The following is a 19,431-nucleotide window of genomic DNA, read 5'->3' as shown; positions in this document are numbered from 1 at the left end:
ATAGGCTATCACGTTTGGTCCTTTATCTACTTTCAGCACATATCTCCCATCCTGAATGATCTCCCCCAACCATCATTGACTTCATGATGCCATCTCTATTCCATCTTCCTTCTCCCCCAGCTCATGAGGCAGGCTGCCAACTATGGAGCAATATTCTTGGCCCCTAACAAGTATTTTTAAAAAAATTTTATCGAATCACCCTCTTGGAGAGCCTGACAAGCTACCAAGAGTATCTCGCCCACATGGCAAAGCCTGGCAAGCTACCCGTGACGTATTTGATATACCACAGTAACAACAAGTCTCACAATAGAGACTTTACTGGGCCCGCTCGAGCAAATTGATGAACAACGGGAGGACAGTGCTAGTATTGAATCACCATGAGATAGTTATAAGCTTTCATGTTTGGGTTACAGTCACATAATGATCAGACACCCATTCCTCCATCAGTTGCACATTCCCCACCATCAATATCCCCGGTATACCCCTTCTTTTCCACCCTCCCTCTGCCCTCATGGCAGATATGATTCCCCATAATCTTTCTCTACTTTTGGGCATTAAGTTACCATATCTCCTTTACTTTGATTGTTTGTGATAGCACAGGTAAGTGATTCCAACCTAAAAGGATATGAGGGGCTGGAGCGATAATACAGTGGGTAGGGCTTTTGCCTTGCATGCAGCCAATCCAGGTTCAATCCCTGGCATCCCATATGGTCCCTTGAGTTCAGACCCAAGAGTAACCCCTGAGCATTGCCGCTGTAACACAAAAAAACATAAATGATTGAATGAATGAATGAACAAACAAATAAATTAAAGAATATGAATTGGGGCTTGTGCATCCAATGTTGTTTGCCAATGTTTTATTCTATTTGTGATAGCACAGAGGGTAGGGCGTTCGCCTTACAAGCGGCCAACATGGCCAACCCGAGTTCGATTCCTCCGCCACTCTCGGAGAGCCCGGCAAGCTACCAAGAGTATTCGATATGCCAGACACAGTAACAACAAAGTCTCCAATGGAGACGTTACTGGGCCCGCTCGAGCAAATCGACGATCAACGGGAGGGCCTTTACCTTACCTATTCTATTTCAAGTGAAAATCCTGAAGCTGGAGACATAGATCAGAGGTAAAGCACATGACTCACGTGTGTGAAGTCCTGGGATGGACCCTTCTCAGCAGCCCCCCTGCCCCCTGCCTCATACACATAGTGGAGGGTCCTCTGTGTCTTCCCGGTGTATTACTGTGGGACTAGTTTCTAAGAAAAAATGACTTTTTGTTCTTAAAAATGCACACATGTTATTTTCAAAAAGGTTGTACCATCAAATGACATTCCCACCAGCAGCAAATGGGGGTCTCTTTCCCTTCACATTCTATGTCAACAGTGATTGTTTTTCTTTGTGCCAGTCTCACTAGTGTGAAATATCTGTAGAGTGTCATGTTGAGTGTAGTCAGAAGGTGACAGATATAGAATGATCTTCTTCATATGTGAGATATAAAGAACATTGCAAGAAAATAGCACATGTCCAAAGGCAACAGAAACTAAGAATTGGTGCTTAATATGAACCTTACTGCAGCTGGGTCAAGTACCACAGGAGGGATAGGGCAGAGAGGCTAGGATAGAGAGGGAGATGCTGGAACAGTTGTGGGGGAAAGCAGACACGCAGGTGAAGAATGTGGTGCTAGAATGTTTTGTGCATGAAGCTTTACCATTGACAGTATTGTGAATCACGGTGCCTAAAATAAAATTTTTTAAAAATGCCCACACACTTATTTGGTACTTTTGATGATGGAGTAAGTGCTTTCCCTTTTTCAATTTAATTCTCACATAGTATGTAAAATTTTCACATAGTTGTGAAATAAATATCTCACAACTATGATACAGTTATTGTTGTTGTTATTATTATTATTATAGTTCCTGTTTTAGAGATACTGGGACTTAGAGTTAAATATACCCAAGGACTTGGTTGAAAGCTAAGATTTGAACTTGGGTCTGAGTTCATAGCTCTGTAGAGGTGCATGAAATCATTGTTGAGGACAAATGAGTGTCTCATGGTATCATTCTCTTGAAGAGTTCATATCCTCCAGGTGTCCTTCGCAGTGAGGGGATACTCAGCTCATATGCAGTGATGGTCCAGGTTGCCTCAATTGTCAGGAAGGCATTGCAGAGGATTCAAGGCCCCTGGAAGAAGGCAGGTGCCCAGTCCCCCATCGCTCAGATAAAGTCTATGTCCTGGTTTGCTTGTGAGCTGGTTGCTTAACCTTGTTGCAGATCAGTTTATATCTGCTAATAATCACTCCCAAAGCATCCTCTTTATACAGTCAATTATACAATCAAACCTTATCCCTTACTGTGCTAGTGAGAAGAACCAAACACCTGGATTTGTTCAGATGGGCAATTCAGTTTCCCCTACCAGAGTAAAAGTGCCTCATCCCTGAAGAGCTGTGTGAGTGTAGCAAACTGTCCAATATCCTGTCTGCTCCCCACCTTCCTCCACTCTTCCTTACGATCACATAGGATTTTCAGGGAGTGTTGAAGATGATACTACCTCCCCCCAATCCATTTCCTGCAGCTCATAGATCCACATTCCCTTGAAAGGCCATATTCAAGTTTCATCATGTGGAAAAAAACTCCCATACAAACATCTTTTGTATGCATGTTCCATGTACTGAATGCTTTTTGATAATTTTCTCAAAATAAATTCTATTGCATTGTTACTGACGAAGTGGTGGGGGCTGTGGAAATTTATAGTGTGTGTACATAATCTGTAACTTTCTGTTCAGGAAATCAGACATCAATTCTGTAAAAGTCTGTTGGTTCTCTTTAAAAAGAGGAAAAGATACACACTTGTTTCATTCAGACATTTTTATTTGCTTTTTAGGAAAACTGTAGTAAAAATGAGAAAAGGCTAGAAGAACAGAATGAAGAAATGATGAAGAGAGTTTTGGCACAGTATGATGAGAAGGCTCAGAGTTTTGAGGAAGTGAAGAAAAAGAAGATGGAATTCTTGCATGACCAAATGGTCCATTTTCTGCAGAGTATGGATACTGCCAAAGACACCCTGGAGAGCATCGTGAGAGAAGCAGAGGAGCTTGACGAGACTGTGTTCCTGACTGTAAGCACCTGTTACGACAGGCCCACACAACTTGCACCCACCTTGGCATAGTCTATTTTAAAAAATTCATCTCTGATGTTCCCTAAGATAATTTGTAACTATCTGACATTTAAAAATTATGAAGGCAGCACAGAATAATCTTTCTTATACATGGAATATAAGGAAACACAGCAGGGGAGTAACAAATGCCCCAGGGAAACAGAAACGGAGAATGGTCTGCAGTAGGGAGCTTACCACACACAGAGGTGTGTGTGGGGTGGAGTATGTGTGTGTGTGTGGGGGGGGGGGAGGGGGTGGAACAAATAGGGGAAGCAGACACTCTAGTGAAGGATGTGGTGCTAGGATTTTTTATGCAGGAAACCCTGTCATTAACAGTATTATAAATCATGGAACGTAAAATTAAATTTAAAAAACTATTAGGGCATCCCTGGTAGTTATGGAAAAGGCCCAGCAAATCTTTAAAGTTAGAAACACCAAGTTCAAGCTGTAGGTCATAACCTACATGGAAGTGGGGCCATGACATTAGTTGTCAGTTTTGTCACATTGGGTGGGTCACCTTTGGAGGGGGAGAGAAAGCAGCCTGAAAACCATTTTCTTGCTTCGCTTTACCTTTGGGTGCTGTCCTGATCTTCCAGGCCTGGCTACCTGATACTGACTCCTGGCCCTATTCTCTCCCCTCTTAGTGTAAAGTGACCATTCTTCTGAGCCTCAGTAAGAGGAACATTGTGCTGTGCTTTACGGATGAGACCGGACAGCCTATACCTTGTGAAAGGAACATGTTAATGTTTTTACAGGGATTTCTTGGGAACCAGGTTCCTTAGTTCACAAAGTACCATGTGGATAGAAAGTTCCTTGGGTGCACTGCAAGTTGGAGGCAGGGTCAGAGCTTTGCAATGCTCATTCCTAGAAGTTTTAGCGAGCTATCCATTCTCACTCTCTGGGGACAGGATTATCTGGGAGGGGTGGAGAGGTTTTCCTGAGGGCGGTCCCAAACCTATCAAGTAAAGAAAAAAGCCCATTTCTGGAGGGGGTGGGGGTAGGGCCTCTCAGACTTCATAAATCATCTCAGCCTTCTAATAAATTTTGGAGGTAGAGCAGGGAAAATGGGCAATATTTGACTGCGGATTTGCTTTTGGGAACACTTTCAACTGGGGGAAATGTGGATACGGTAGATGTGGCCATTCTCCAAGGAAAATGAAAATCACTGACTTTACTTTTAATTAAGATGAAGTTTGCATATTTGTAAATTAAGAATTAGGAAGTATAGACTGAATCAAGTGCTTTGTGTTCCTTAAGAATCTTCGATAAGAATATTTTCTTCTCTTTAGAAGAATAAATTGTTAAGAGGAAAGCATTTTCTCCTGCATATAAAATGGTGTATATCCATTTTAGAAAATTTGGAAAATACAGAAAATCACAAAGAATGTGTCATCACCCAGAGTTAACTATGATTATATCTTTGGTATATATGCCACACTGAACAACTCCAAGTTATTTTTCTTGTTTCAGAGAATTCTCTCTGTTTTCTTCAGAGAATTCTATCTCTGTTCTTTTCAGAGAATTCCGTCTCTGCTCTCTTCAGAGAATTCTATCTCTGAAACAGAGCAGGAACCACTCATCACAGGCCTTGTTGATTATAGAGAGCAGAACAGAGATAAAAAACTAAAGATTCCATTCTTCATCCTTCTGCACAATTACTTTGACCCTTGGTCTGAAACCACCCAAGATAAATAAATGGTCTCAGAAGAAGCTGAGGAGAAATGATTTTAAGAACAGGCATCATCTTAATGTTTTAAGTTGATATTTTTCTTTATTTTAAAAATTATTCTCTCTCTCTTTCTCTCGTTTCCTCCTTAGTCTTTTGAGGAAATCAATGAAAGGTATATCAACACGGCGCAATGTAATGGTGAATGAAAGTAGCATGACGACTAGATGCTTAATTGTACTTTTTGATGCTTTATAGAAAATGAGCTGCTACACTTAGTTAACTACTAGATTCTCACTCTTAGGCACAGTGCTTATAGAAGCTAAATGACAGTTTTAAAAGAAAATTGCATGTGCTTTAGTTAAATAACAATTTTCAGAACGTAGATTTTGAACTGCTTTCTTGAGATATAGTCTGTGTTTCCAATCTAATCCAGACCACCTTTCCTGTCATTGCATATAGAAAGTATTAAAAATAATTAGACTTATTAAATATGAGCATTTGGAAGAATCATTCCTATCTGCCTTGGGTAATTTTATGACTTATATAATATTAAAGGAATGTTCTCTGATTTTTCCCTCCAAAAAATAATATCTTCTCTTTTTGCTCAACTACATTATATGACTCTTTTGGTTTTAGTTTGTTATCATTCTTAACTCTCATTGTAAGAGAAATACTTTATTCTCCAAAAGGGAGAAAACTCAGCAAGAAAGTGGGAAATGTTGTCTATGAAAATGTCTAACATCAAATCCGTGATTCTCTTTTGGAGCCTCTGACATTGAAATGCTGTTACTCACCAGTCACATTCTCTGTTTGCCCCCATGACAAGACCTGAGGTCATTGCCACTTGGTTGAGTCTTATTTAAAATGAAATTAATGTTATACTTTTAATGTCAATTTCTACAACTCTAAACATGATCCTCAGTTTATGATGAAATTGATAAAGCAAAATTAGAAAATCATAAAATTGATATTTTTGATGTATTAAAATTACATGGATGAATACTATTTACCTTTAAAAAATTGCACTCAACTTATTGCCAATATGTAAAAATGATTTGAACAGTAACATTGGCATTAACTACAAGAGATTTTACTATCAGGATTCTGTTATAAATAGAATTATTTTAAAAAATGTAAAAGATGGCCTATCTTATTATGATAACTCAGTTTTTAAAAATATATACTGAAGAAGAAGTAAAGGTTTAAAAAATGCTGATGTCTGAATTTACATCCTGAGATTCTGGTTTAATTGGACAGGGGTCTGAACCTGTGCATTTGGTAAGTTTACTGGAGGATTCTAATGCACAGTCATTGAAAATCTCTGGTTCATGGTCATCTGTCTTGTCCCCAGTGGTCCCCGTATTGCCTGTGTATCTTGTTACCTCAGTGCTCCTGGAGCCCGTTCCCACATCTAGGCATAAAAATCTGGGCTGGAAAGTGAGGCACCTACTTATTTGCTAACTCTCATAGCATTTCCAACTCAAAGTGCTATACAAGTCTTGCTCCCACTTTTCTTCATTAAAAAAAAGTAGAAATTTTCTCTAAAATTTATTAACACATATTTTTATCTAAAATATGTATATAGGTTTCTAGTACTATGCTGAACACACAAATAGTGTCAATATGTATTTGCTTATTTACATTTTAATCCCCTCATGGAAGCAAGATTTGATGAATGGACTTTTTTTATCTTTAGACTTTAAAAAATGCTTTGGTACATTTTCATTTTTTTAAATATCAAACTTTTAACCTGCTAAGAGAAAGTGGCATCCATTGAATACTAAATACCATTTCTTTGGTTTCGTGTCTGAATTTGTTTGTATGTGTGCTATTTAATTTTGATTTTTATTGACCCATTGACAATTAATTAATATTTGCTAAAGCTGCATGCCACCATTTTTTTTTCTGTAAAGAGCAAGACACACAAGAACATTGGGTATTCAAGGAAAAGATAAGAGCAGTTGAAGACAGCCCAGTGAAACTTGAACACATGCACACAAAATGATGCCTCTTGATAGTTTCACTCAAAAGAAGCCATTCACATCCTCAGCACGACTTCTGTCTCCATGTGTTAGTGTTATTGGTGTCCCTTTCTATGAGAAATGCCTATTTCTCAGTTGGTTTTTATCCTTGCTGCCGCTCATTCTATATTCTTTGTGCTTACATCTCTAAAGGCAGTGCTTGTATATTAAATGATTTTTTCTCAACACCGATAATGCTTAAATTAAGAAATGCTGTCAAGCATATTTAGATCTCAAATTTGCATATTTTGAAAAACACATTTGCTTCAAAAATGCTGTTCTGTTAAGAAGATATATTTTTCCCTTCTCTGTTTTGCTCTTTTTGTTATATTAATGAAAAAGAGTCTCAACCATGTAAGAACTGCTCATAAAAAAAAGATGTCTGCTTATCCTTTCATATACTGATATTAAAATTGGACAAGTCAGTGTGTGAGTGAAAGCTGAAGTGTTTTACTTGTGGCATCTGCCACCAGAGCTTTTTTTGTGCTACATAAAAGCTCTCCAATAGCTATTAATGTGGACACAGTATATGCACTACTTTTATTTTTGGCTAATTTGGAGTCCCTGGTTCCTACCCTCTGTATCCCCAAAGGCTTAGTTTGAGGTCCTATGTTCTTCCCTCCCTGTCCCATTACGGGGGTCGGGGTGGGGGGCCCCAAACTGATCTCCCTCCCTGGTCTACTGTCCCTGATTTTTTCTCAGCTCCTGCCAGCGGATTCTTCTCCATTTCTCTGTGTAAAGACTTCAGTGGCTCTCCTTGCCTTCTGAGTTAAAATGGAAACTTTTAGGCTGGAGCCATAGCACAGCGGGTAGGGCGTTTGCCTTGCACGCGGCCGACCCGGGTTCGATTCCCAGCATCCCATATGGTCCTCTGAGCACTGCCAGGAGTAACTCCTGAGTGCAGAGCCAGGAGTAACCCCTGTGCATCACCAGATGTGACCCCCCCCAAAAAAAGCAAAAATAAATAAAATGGAAACTTTTGAATGACTTTTCAGTCAAGCCACAAACCACATTTCCATTTTATCTCAGACTCTCTCTACACCCCATTTCTCAGAGTACCTCAGGTCCTCTCTGACCCTTGAAAGTGCCAGGCACAGGTCTGAGTTTACTCCTGCTGCTCCCTGTGTATTCAGCCCAGATGTCATTGTTTGAAGCCTTTAACAGAACTATCTTCCCTAACGCATATGAGAGTGAGTTTTATTATGCATAGCCCGGTTAAGCACAGCTCTTTAGGTAATTTTATTTATACTTTATAATCTTTTTGTTCCATTTTGCTTTTGGGTGCCACACCCAGTGGTGCTCAGAGCTCACTGGCTCAGCTCTCACTTCTGGCAGGGGTGTCAGGGATCAAACCCACGTGGACCTCACGCAAGGCCAGTACCCTATCCCCTGTACTATCACTCCAGTCTATAGATAGATTTTTTAAATAACTATTTCTATTTTTTTAAATAGTCTAAGTCCTTTATGGATAACACAATGCCATAAGAACTGACCATCCCCACCATCTTCCTTTGGAACAACTGTACCATTTGTTTTCTGTGTTAATGATTTCTTGACTCTAGAACCATTTTCCCTGTGAATAGGTTGCTTTCTGCAATGGAGCGCACGGCTTCTTTAGAGGACATGCCTGCTGCGTTTTCACTTTTTGAACATTATGATGACAGCCCAGCAAGGAGTGGCCAGACGTTACAAGTGGCTGGTAAGACATTTAATATACTAATTACCTTGATGAAATGTGGTGGTTTTCCTCTTGTTTGTTTTGTAAAGGGGTTAGGAGAAGCATGCTGAAAGTAGACTATAGACCAAACATGATTGCCACTCAATGCCTCTTCTGCAAATCACAACACCCAAAAGGAGAGAGAGAACAAAAGGGAATTCCCTGCCACAGATTCAGGGTGGGATGGGGGGGGAATGGGGGGGAGGGATACTGGGACCCGTGATGATGGAAAATGGGCACTGGTGGAGGGATGGGTATTTGATCATTGTATAATTGAAACTCAAGCACAAAAATTTGTAAGTCTACAACTGTACCTCATGTTGTTTCACTAATAATTTTTTTAAAAGAATAAGCTAAATAAAAAAGGGAAGAAAAACAGTAAAGAGCTCCCAGAAACTCCCAAGAATTCTAAAGAGAAATCTTAGTTATGAAAACACAGGCTAGAATCTGCATAGAGTTACATATTGGCTGACCGTTTCAGTGATAAACTGTCTTTTTGACAGTTTTTGACATTTGAACCTTCATGTCTGTGCTGGGATATTGAGGGGGATGGGAAGTAGCAGCACTGAAACCAAGAGTTCTCGTTTTGTTTTTCTTTGTGAAACTGAATTTCTCAGCTTCTTTTCTAGGGATAATTTGCTTCATGCCAGCAGTCAGGTATAGAAGGAAAAGTAAATCAAATATTTTCACATGTGTTGAACAGATTTTTCCCTTATGAGTGGTTTTTTCCCTCTTCAATTGAGTTCTTTTCCTTTTTCTTTCTTCAAACAAAACAGATTAGCTTAGAGAACTAACAGCTCAGCATCATGCTCTGTAGCCAGCAGCCTCCCACTCATGTGTCAGAAGCATCCTGTCGCTCTTCAAAATATTTTTTAATGTGCTATTTTAACAAATAAGACAACGAAACTCCTTTAGGTTTTTCAAAGCTGTGGTGCTTCAGTGAAGTTAACAAGTTTCATTTACTCTAACACATATTCAGATGTCCTCCTTAAAAGATGTTGTTCTCTTTCAAAACCATTTTAACAATGGCTGACGTTTTCAAGTTGACAATCAACTTTCATTTCTGTCTGAAGAGTTTAACTTTAGAAATTAGTGTAAGGCCGTCCTATGTTTTTACCAGACCAGTAAACTCTGCAAACTCTGTTACTTTTTGAAAAATCGAGCCATTTATCTTAATGGATTTTTCTAGAAATGTCTTGAAAGGAAAATGGTATTTTCCTGTAATGTATTTAAGAGGCATTTAAATAGAGCACTAATTGCGGACTAAGAAATTCTGAACTCAGTAGATCAATCTGCTTTTAAGGGATTTGCTATATGCTATTGTTCATTTTGATAGTGTTTCCCAAAATGGGTGCTAGCGCCCTCTGGGAAGGCAGGGGTGTGCTGAAATGGTTCGTGGTGCAGTTAGTAGCCTCCAGGGCAATTGGGAAACCTTTTTTGTTCCTTTTAAAGAAGGTAGTTTTTCTGGGATGGGGTGGGTGGGGGTTGGGGGCATGGAGGGGGAGTCACATTGATATTTTCCCTTGGTTGGTAGGTCAAATAAATTTGAAAACCTCTGATAAAAATATATTTTTTAAATGTTCTAGAGGTGACAGAGTTATATTGCTACAAAGTATTCATGATTCACTCAGAAAATGGCAGGCCTGGAATTTCCTGTACTTGGGATACTGGATCTGAGGGAGGAAGAAATGCTCCGAACTGTGTGTTAACTTGCTACTGACTAGTTTTTGATCATTCTGTCACCAAGGCTGCCTTTCAGATATTAAGAAGTAACATTGGTTAGCTCCCTAAATTAAACAGACAGAATGAGAGAAGGATGGAGTAAGTGCCCCAAGAAATAGCACAACCCTGTTTTCATCCGTCGTTACTTCATCCCTGGTGTGCTATGGGAGGTTGGTTTTTGGGTTGTTCCCATCTGACAGGTGAAGAAATAGAGACTACAAAAAAGTATTTTATTTTGTCCCTTTGAGTTAGTGGTTGGAAAAGTTTGGCTTCAGAGTCTATGCTCTTGAACCATGGCTGTACCCAAAAGAAAAGAATAGGTTTCTGGGAGCAGATCCACAATCATAGATTAGTCATATCTAAGGTCTCCTTGAGACTGGTTTCTGGGACTTTTAGTACTTTTACTGTGGTCACTATGTATTACACTGTGACATTGACCGTCAAATCATTAGAAGTATACATTTTAGTGGTATCAAGCACATTCACATTGTTGTACAACCATTACCATTGTCCATCTCCAGAATTCCTTTTGTCTTGGCAAACTGAAATAAATGTTGTACCTATTAAACAACTTCATATTCACTCCATCCACCCAGTCTGTCCACCTAGAATCTTTTTTTAATTTTTGTCTCAATAAATTTAACAACTCTAGGCACTGTAGCACTGTTCATTGATTTGCTTGAGCGGGCCCAGTAACGTCTCCACTATGAGACTTGTTGTTACTGTGTTTGGCATATCGAATATGTCACGGGGAGCTTGCCAGGCGTTTGGCGTGCGGGCGAGATACTCTCAGTAGCTTGCCGGGCTTTCTAAGGGGGCAGAGGAATCAAATCCGGGTCTGCTGGAGCAGCCACATGCAAGGCAAACACCCCACCGCTGTGCTATCGCTCCAGCCCAATGACTTTAGGCACCTTCTCTAATGGGACCATATGTTATATAACTTTTGTAACTGGTTTATTTCACTGAGAAAAATATCCTCAGTGTTCAAGCTTATTGTAGCATGAGTCAGAATTTCCTTCAGTTAAAAGGTTGAGGAACAGTTCATTGTATGTATCTATAGTTTGCTTATTTGTCCACTCATTGATATATATTTTGCTAGCTTCAATCTTTTGACTGTTGTGAATCATGCTGATCTCTTGGTAAATTTTAAAAAATTGGTTGAGTGGGACTCTATATCTGGCTGCATGTTCTGAAGTTCAGATTGAGCTTATTCTGAGTTCTCTGAGGTCTTTATGGCTATGTTTGTCCAGGCAGAGGGAATCCATGGGGCTATTTCTCTAATTCCTTAGCTACTGATAAGGAAACCTTAAAATCTCTCTCTCTCTCTCTCTCTCTCTCTCTCTCTCTCTCTTTGTGTGTATGTTTAACTATTTTTAAAAAATTTTTATTAGTGAAACACCATGAGGTACAGTTGTAGATTTACAAATTTTTGTGCTTGGGTTTCAATTATAAGGTAAAGGTAAAGGCCCTCCCGTTGTTCATCGATTTGCTCGAGCGGGCCCAGTAACGTCTCCATTGGAGACTTTGTTGTTACTGTGTCTGCCATATCGAATACGTCACGGGGAGCTTGCCAGGCTCTGCCCTGCGGGCGAGATACTCTCGGTAGCTTGCCGGGCTCTCCGAGAGGGGCGGAGCAATCGAACTCGGGTCGGCCATGTTGGCTGCGTGTAAGGCAAACGCCCTACCGCTGTGCTATTGCTCCAGCCCAGGGTTTCGATTATACAATGATCAAATACCCATCCCTCCACCAGTGCCCATTTTCCACCACCATGGATCCCAGTATCCCTCCCACACCCATCCCCCAATCCCACCTTGCCTCTGTGGCAGGGTATTCCCTTTTGTTCTCTCTCTCCTTCTGGGTGCTGCGGTCTGCAAAAGAGGCATTGAATGGCAATCATGTTCAGTCCACAGTCTACTTTCAACATGCATCTCCCCTCCTGGGAGGATCCTCCAAACACCCTTTATTTGGGGCTCCCTTCTCTATCTGAGCTGCCCTTTCCCCTAGAATGCCTGGCTGGCCTCAAAGCCATGGAGTAATCCTCCTGGTACTGATCTCAGCTATTCTTAGGTATTAATCTCCTATTTTGTTACTTTATGTCCCCCAGTTGAATGCAATCTTTTTATGTCTATCCCTCTCTTTCTGACTCATTTCGCTTAGCATGATACTTTCCATGTAGTACCACTTGTATGTAAATTTCATGACTTCATCTTTTCTAACAGCTACATAGTACTCCATTGTGTAGATGTACCAAAGTTTCTTTAACCAGTCATCTGTTCTTGGGCACTCAGGTTTCTTCCAGTTTCTGGCTATTGTAAAGAGTGCTGCAATGAACAAACAAATGCAGATGTCACTTTAACTACACATTTTTGCCTCCCTGGGATATATTCCCAGGAGTGGTATTGCTGGGTTAAATGGGAGCTCAATTTCTAATTTTTTGAGAATCGTCTATACCGTTTTACAAAAGGGCTGAACCAGTAGGCATTCCCACCAGCAGTGAAAGAGTGTCCCTTTCTCAGTTGCTTTTGTTCTTTTGGATGTGGGCCAGTCTCTGAGGTGTGAGATGGTATCTCATTGTGGTTTTTTAAAAATTTTTTTTTTGTAGGGGTACTGCTATTTATTCAACCACTGATTAGCTAATTGAATTGTGCATGAACTCCACCTTTTTTTCATTTTTAATAATTTTATTTATTGAATCACTGTGAGAGCAGTTACTAAGCTTTTGGGTCTAAGTCTCGGTCATACAATGAAACACCCGTACCTTCACCAGTGCCCATTCTCTACCACCAAAAACCCAGTATACCCCCATCCCAAACCCTCCCCCTACCCGTGGGGCAGATGATTTCCACATTACTCTCTCTCTACTTTGATCACATTCAATATTTCAACACCAGACCCACCATTATTATTTGAGATTTTACCCCAACACTCAGATCTGCTGAAAAGGCAACAATAGACAACTTGTGTTCTATTGCTGGTTATGAATAACATATGATATTGCGTGGCTGCAATAGGGCCATGTGGTTTTGAAATTCCAAAATTTTAACACTTAAATCTGGAGGAATTTCTGCCAAAAGCCACTGGGTTTTGAGATCTGCTCCTGAGTCTCTGGGATCATGGCCATTGAGCAACTTGATGAGGAGCCAGAGAGGCTGTTCGTGGGTGATGACTTGGGGTCTCGTTGGGGTGGGGAGGACAAGCCCGGCTCCACCCCATCCCGTGAGGCCCAACAAGTTTTGTCACTGTGGGCCCAAGCCTGACTGTCCAGTGTCCTCTGGAGGATGACGGCCACAGAGCCACCATAAGGAAACAGGTGGAGGGAGAGCACCCTTTTTTCCCCCTGGGGTGGCCCAGCGACAGTAACCTACTGTGTGGTCTAGACACATTTCTGCCAAAAGCCGCTGGGTTTCGAAATTTGTTTCTGAGTCTCTAGGATCAAGGCCGTTAAGCAGCTTCATCAGGAGCCAGAGAGGCTGTTCGTGGGCGATGACTTGGGGTCTCGTTGGGGTGGGGAGGACAAGCCCGGCTCCACCCCATCCCGTGAGGCCCAACAAGTTTCGTCACTGCGGGCCCAAGTCTGACTGTCCAATGGCCTCTGGAGGATGACGGCCACCAAGCCACCAAGAGGGAGCAGGCAGAGGGACAACACCCTTTCCTCCCTGGGGTGGCCCGGCGACAGTAACTTACTATGGGGTCTGGACGCAATTCTGCCAAAAGCCACTGGGTTTTGAGATTTGTTTCTGAGTCTCTGGGATCATGGCCATTAAGCAGCTTGATCAGGAGCCAGAGAGGCAATTCATGGGCGATGACTTGGGGTCTCGTTGGGGTGGGGAGGACAAGCCCGGCTCCACCCCTATCCCGTGAGGCCCTGTGTGTCTCGTCACTGGGGGCCCAAATGTGACTAGCCAGTGGCCTCTGAAGGATGGCGGCCACTGGGCCGCCAGGAGGAACAGGCCAAGGCACGAAACCTACTCCCACCTGGTTGGCCCAGCACCAGTAGCCTACTGCAGGGACCGGATGCATTTCTACCTAAAGCCTCTGGGTTCCGAGATTCGTTTCTGAGTCTCTGGGATCATGGCCATTAAGCAGTTCAATCAGGAACCAAAGAGGCCTTGCCTCCAATTATATAGCTGAGCCAGTGGTGGTTTGTGGGTGTGTTTTCCACATACCTAGCTTTTGACTGTTTACTTTCTTGGTAAAGTTTGCCCCAAGTTTTTGGGGTCTGGCCAAAGGCACAGCAGCAATTTTGGGGTATCTGGAAGTCTGAAGGCGCCATGAGGCTACTGATACACTCGCCTCACAGGTACAGATTGACCTGCTAGTGGCACCATACCCCCTTCATTGTGGTTTTGATCTGCATCTCCTTGATGATTAATGATGTAGAGCATTTTCTCATGTGCTTTTTTGCCGTTCGGATTTCTTCTTTCAAAAAGTTTCTGTTCATTTCATTGCCCCATTTTTTGATGGGGTTGGATGTTTTCTTGTAGAGTTCAACCAGTACTTTATATATTCTTGATATAAACCCCTTATCAGATGTGTATTCAGCGAATATCCTTTCCCATTCTGTAGACTGTCTTTGTGTTTTGGTCACTGTTTCTTTTGAGGTGCAGAAGCGTCTTAGTTTAAGAAAGTCCCATTTATCTATCTCTGTTTTCACTTGCTTGGCCAGTGGCGTGACATCTTTGAAGATACCATTAGCTTCAACGTCATGGAGGGTTTTGCCAACTTTGTCTTCAATGTACCTTATGGTTTCCGGTCTGATGTTGAGGTCTTTAATCCATTTTGATCTTACTTTTGTACATGGTGTTAGGCAAAGTTCTGCACCCATTTTTTTTGCATGTAGGTGTCCAGTTTTGCCAGCACTGTTTGTTAAAGATGTAGAGCTTTCCTTACTCCACTTCACATTTCTTGCACCTTTATCAAAGATTAGATGATCATATGATTGAGGGGAGATGTCAATGTATTCAACACTGTTCCATTGGTCTGCAGTTCTGCCTTTGTTCCAGTACCGTGCTGTTTTAATTATTACTGCTTTGTAGTGGAGTTTGAAGTGAGGGAGATTGATTCCTCCCATTTTCTTTTTCCCAAGAACTGCTTTAGCTATCCGTGGGGGCTTATTTTTCCATATGAATTTCAGGAGTGTTTGCTCCATTTCTTTGAAGAATGTCATGGGTATCCTTATAGGGATTGCATTGAATTTGTGCAATGCTTTGGGAAGTATTGCCATTTTGACAATGTTAAGTCTCCCGACTCATGAGCAGGGGATATCTTTCCATTTTCTCATGTCCTCTTTTATTTCCTGAAGAAGCTTTTTGTAGTTTTCTTTGTACAGGTCCTTTACTTCCTTAGTTAAGCTGATTCCTAGGTACTTGATTTTCTGGGGCACAATTGTGAACGGGATTGTTTTTTTCATGTCACTTTCTTCTCTCTCACTGTTTGCATATAGGAAAGCCATGGACTTTTGGGTATTGATTTTATAGCCTGCAACTTTACTATACAAGTCAATTGTTTCTAGGATTTTCTTGGTGGAGGTTATAGGGTTCTCTAAGTATAGTATCATATCATCGGCGAATAGTGAGAGCTTGATTTCTTCCTTTCCTACCTGAATGCCCTTAATATCCTTTTCTTGCCTAATCACTATTGCAAGTACTTCCAGTACTATATTGAACAGCAGTGGAGAGAGTGGGCATCCTTGTCTCGTCCCTGATTTTAGAGGGAAGGCTCTTAGTTTTTCCTCATAGAGGATAATGCTTGCTGTAGGCTTGTGGTAGATGGCTTTAACTATGTTGAGGAAAGTCCCCTCTATAACCATTTTGGCTAGGGTTTTCATCATAAATGGACGCTGGATCTTTTCAAATGCTTTCTCTGCATCTATTGATATGATCATATGCTTTTTATCTTTTCCTTTGTTGATATGATGGATTATGTTGATTGATTTCCAAACATTAAACCATCCTTGCATTCCTGGGATGAATCCTACTTGGTCATGGTGTATGATCTTTTTGATGAGTACTTGGATTCTATTTGCTAGTAGTTTGTTGAGGATCTTTGCATCTGTTATTTAACTATTTTTGACATTAATTCTATCCAAGTTAATCCTGGGAGAGTGTAAATAGAGTTGCTAATGTAAAAGAATGTGGGTCCATTATGTACCTCTGTCAGATAGGAATTGTAAATCCGGTTATCACTCATAGAATCATCTATGGAATAGTTTTTGGAAAATAATACTTTCAGTGAAAATGTTTTAGGAATGTGATGATACACATTAGGTATATATCTATATTTATGAGCACTGTAGCACTGTCCTCCCGTTGTTCATCAATTTGCTCGAGCAGGCCCAGTAACATCTCTATTGCAAGACTTGTTGTTACTGTGTTTGGCATATCTAATATGTCACAGGTAGCTTTCCAGGCTTTGTTGTGCAGGCGAGATACTCTCGGTAGCTTGCCAGGCTCGATAGTATAGTGGGTAGAGCACATTTGCCTTGCACACGGCTGACTTGTGTTCAATTCCTCTGCCCCTCTTGGAAAGCCTGTATTTATAAAGTATTTCAATATTTTATATAGATACATATATGTGGGCTGGAGCGATAGCACAGCAGATAGGGCGTTTGCCTTGCACACGGCTTACCCGGGTTTGATTTCTCTGCCCCTCTTGGAGAGCCTGGCAAGCTACTGAGAGTATCTCACCCGCATGGCAAAGCCTGGCAAGCTACCCATGACAATATGCCAAAAATAGTAACAAGTCTCACAATTTTTTGTGAGACATTACTGGTGCTGTTTGAGCAAATTGATGAACAACGGGAGAATAGTGCTACAGTGCAGTGCTACATATATGTATTTCAAGTCTAAAAACTTTGCTAAATTCCCGACACTTTTAAAAATCTGGTCATTTAAAGGGTTTCAATTATTACTTTTTTAATTTGTCATTTCATTGGGAAGTATATATATTAACGTATATATATGTTATCAATTTTACAGCACAGTGGTAGGCGTTTGCCTTGCACGCAGCCAACATGGCCGACCCGAGTTCAATTCCTCCGCCCCTCTCGGAGAGCCCGGCAAGCTACCGAGAGGATCTTGCCCGCATGGTAGAGCCTGGCAAGCTCCCTGTGACGTATTCGATATGCCAGACACAGTAACAACAAAGCCTCCAATGGAGACATTACTGGGCCCGCTCGAGCAAATCGATGAACAATGGGAGGGCCTTTACCTTTTATTTTTGAGATTCTCCTGGTAGTTCTCAGCGGTTACTCCTGGCATTGCACTCAGGAGTTATTTCTGGTGGGCCTGGGGAACCATGTAGAATCTGGGGGGATCGAATCTGGGTCAGCTACATGCAAGGCCAATGCCCTATTCGCTGTGCTATTTCTCTGACCCCAAGTATGTTTCCATTTCAAAGAGGCAGTTAGAACTCAGTGCATAATTCATAGTTGGTGGGACACATTCCATGTTCTTGCCTCAAGTTCTCCAACACTGCTTGGAAGATATTGCAGACAATTGATACATTCTGCTTGGCACTCCCTAAGCCTGGTCCACATGATCACTTACTGAACCACATTTACCTAGGCAGGATCCTTTAGACAAGTGATACTAATTTCCTGCTGGGAAGATAAACAGAAAATTCAGAGATAGAATCAGTTTCTCTGAGTCTCTGAGTCACCATTAGTGACAGGAGGTGCCTTGTTAGACTGACTCTGGACAGACCGTGCATCCCTTCCCTTTGTAGTTTTTTCTATGATCTATCAATGATGTATTCCTCTTTTCATGAGCAACTGGCCTTTCCCCTTCCTTTTTTGGCTCTTACCAAGGCCATTTCAGCATTGGTTGATTATCCGGCACAGTGTTATGCATTTTTTTTCTTTTTGGGTCACACCCGGCAATGTACAGGGGTTACTCCTGGCTCATGCGCTCAGGAATTACTCCTGGCAGTGCTTGGGGGACCATATGGGATGCTGGGAATCGAACCCAGGTTGGCCGCATACAAGGCAAACACCCTACCCACTCGATGTTATATATTTTGCTAAATCCAAAATCTGCTTCTTAAAACAATCTGGGAGAAAATGCTGTCACTATAAATATTTTTCACATTTTAAATTGTTGTTTATTTGGGGGCCACACCTGAACATGTTCAGGTCTTACTCTTGGTGGGGTTCAGTGGACCATATGAGGTACCAGGGATTGAATCCAGGTCTGCTGTGTGCAAATCAAGTGCCCTGCCCACTGTACTATTGCTCCAGCCCCTATTTTCATGTTTTAAAGGGACTAAAGTAACATGACTAGTAAGTGGAGATTTGGCATTGTGTCATATGCCAATCTTTCTGCTTTAATGCCCTTGTATTTGATTACTCTGTTATTCTGCTTCTAATTTTCCATTGCTTTGTATTTCCTCCGTTCTTTGCTCTTCTTGAATCTTTTCATTGTGTCTCTCTTTGTTCCATTCTTTAGACCCATTAATTTCTTCCCATCATCTTTTTTACCTTCTTCAACTAACCTTTGTTTTCTTCTCCTCGCGTGTTGGCGTTCAATAAAGGAATCTCATAAAATTTCACCCATATTATTCCAGTAAGCTTATCTTAGGAAATTGTTGACTGTAAACATTATCCATAAAAATAAAATTTCAAGCATGACAACTTTTCAACAATAGGGATAGCCGTTTCTTTAATTTGTAAAGTATGTTCAATAGCTTTGTGTCTCAAGTGTTTTGGAGGAGAGTAGCATCGACGCTTGGTTCATGGTGTTGGATATATGATAAATGTTTTATACCATATATCATAAATGTTCAATGTGCATAATTATAAATTTTAAAATTTTTTAGTAAACACTTAAGAGTGTTGTCTTTAAAATTCAGACTAGAATTATGTTCAATATCAAAAAGTGTAATTGAGCAATTTTATAGAGTTCTTATTTATGCAGTTTCTATATTTTAATTTTAAAACCATTGGGAAGAAAAAGGGGATAGTAGTTTCAGAAAGTGTTTTTATGTCTTATTTATGCAAGTCCTTTTAGCCTTGACAACATAGCAATTCTTATTTAAAAGGATTTAATTTATTCATATTGTGCATATAGATTAAATTAATATTGTAAGATATAGCATTAGTGATCTAGAAATACCTATTAAAGTTTTTGTTTTGAATGAAAAACAAATGATTCAATACA

The 19,431-nt window shown here is 40.8% G+C and overlaps 1 protein-coding gene across 1 annotated transcript in view; it reads left to right on the top strand.

Moving 5' to 3' along the window:
• Positions 1-19,431, top strand: part of CMYA5 (cardiomyopathy associated 5) — a 112,772-nt gene that overhangs the window by 50,874 nt on the left and 42,467 nt on the right. Inside the window, exons 4-6 of the mRNA XM_056112513.1 lie at positions 2,874-3,107; positions 4,965-4,987; positions 8,420-8,535. Of these exons, the coding sequence (XP_055968488.1) occupies positions 2,874-3,107; positions 4,965-4,987; positions 8,420-8,535 (373 nt within the window). The remainder of the gene's footprint in view (positions 1-2,873; positions 3,108-4,964; positions 4,988-8,419; positions 8,536-19,431) is intronic.

The sequence above is a fragment of the Sorex fumeus genome, unplaced genomic scaffold (genome assembly GCF_029834395.1).
Source record: "Sorex fumeus unplaced genomic scaffold, SorFum_2.1 ptg000018l, whole genome shotgun sequence".
In the NCBI taxonomy this organism is placed as follows: domain Eukaryota; kingdom Metazoa; phylum Chordata; class Mammalia; order Eulipotyphla; family Soricidae; genus Sorex; species Sorex fumeus.
Note: the sequence above shows the minus strand (reverse complement) of the source record. Positions and strands in the feature narration are given on the sequence as shown.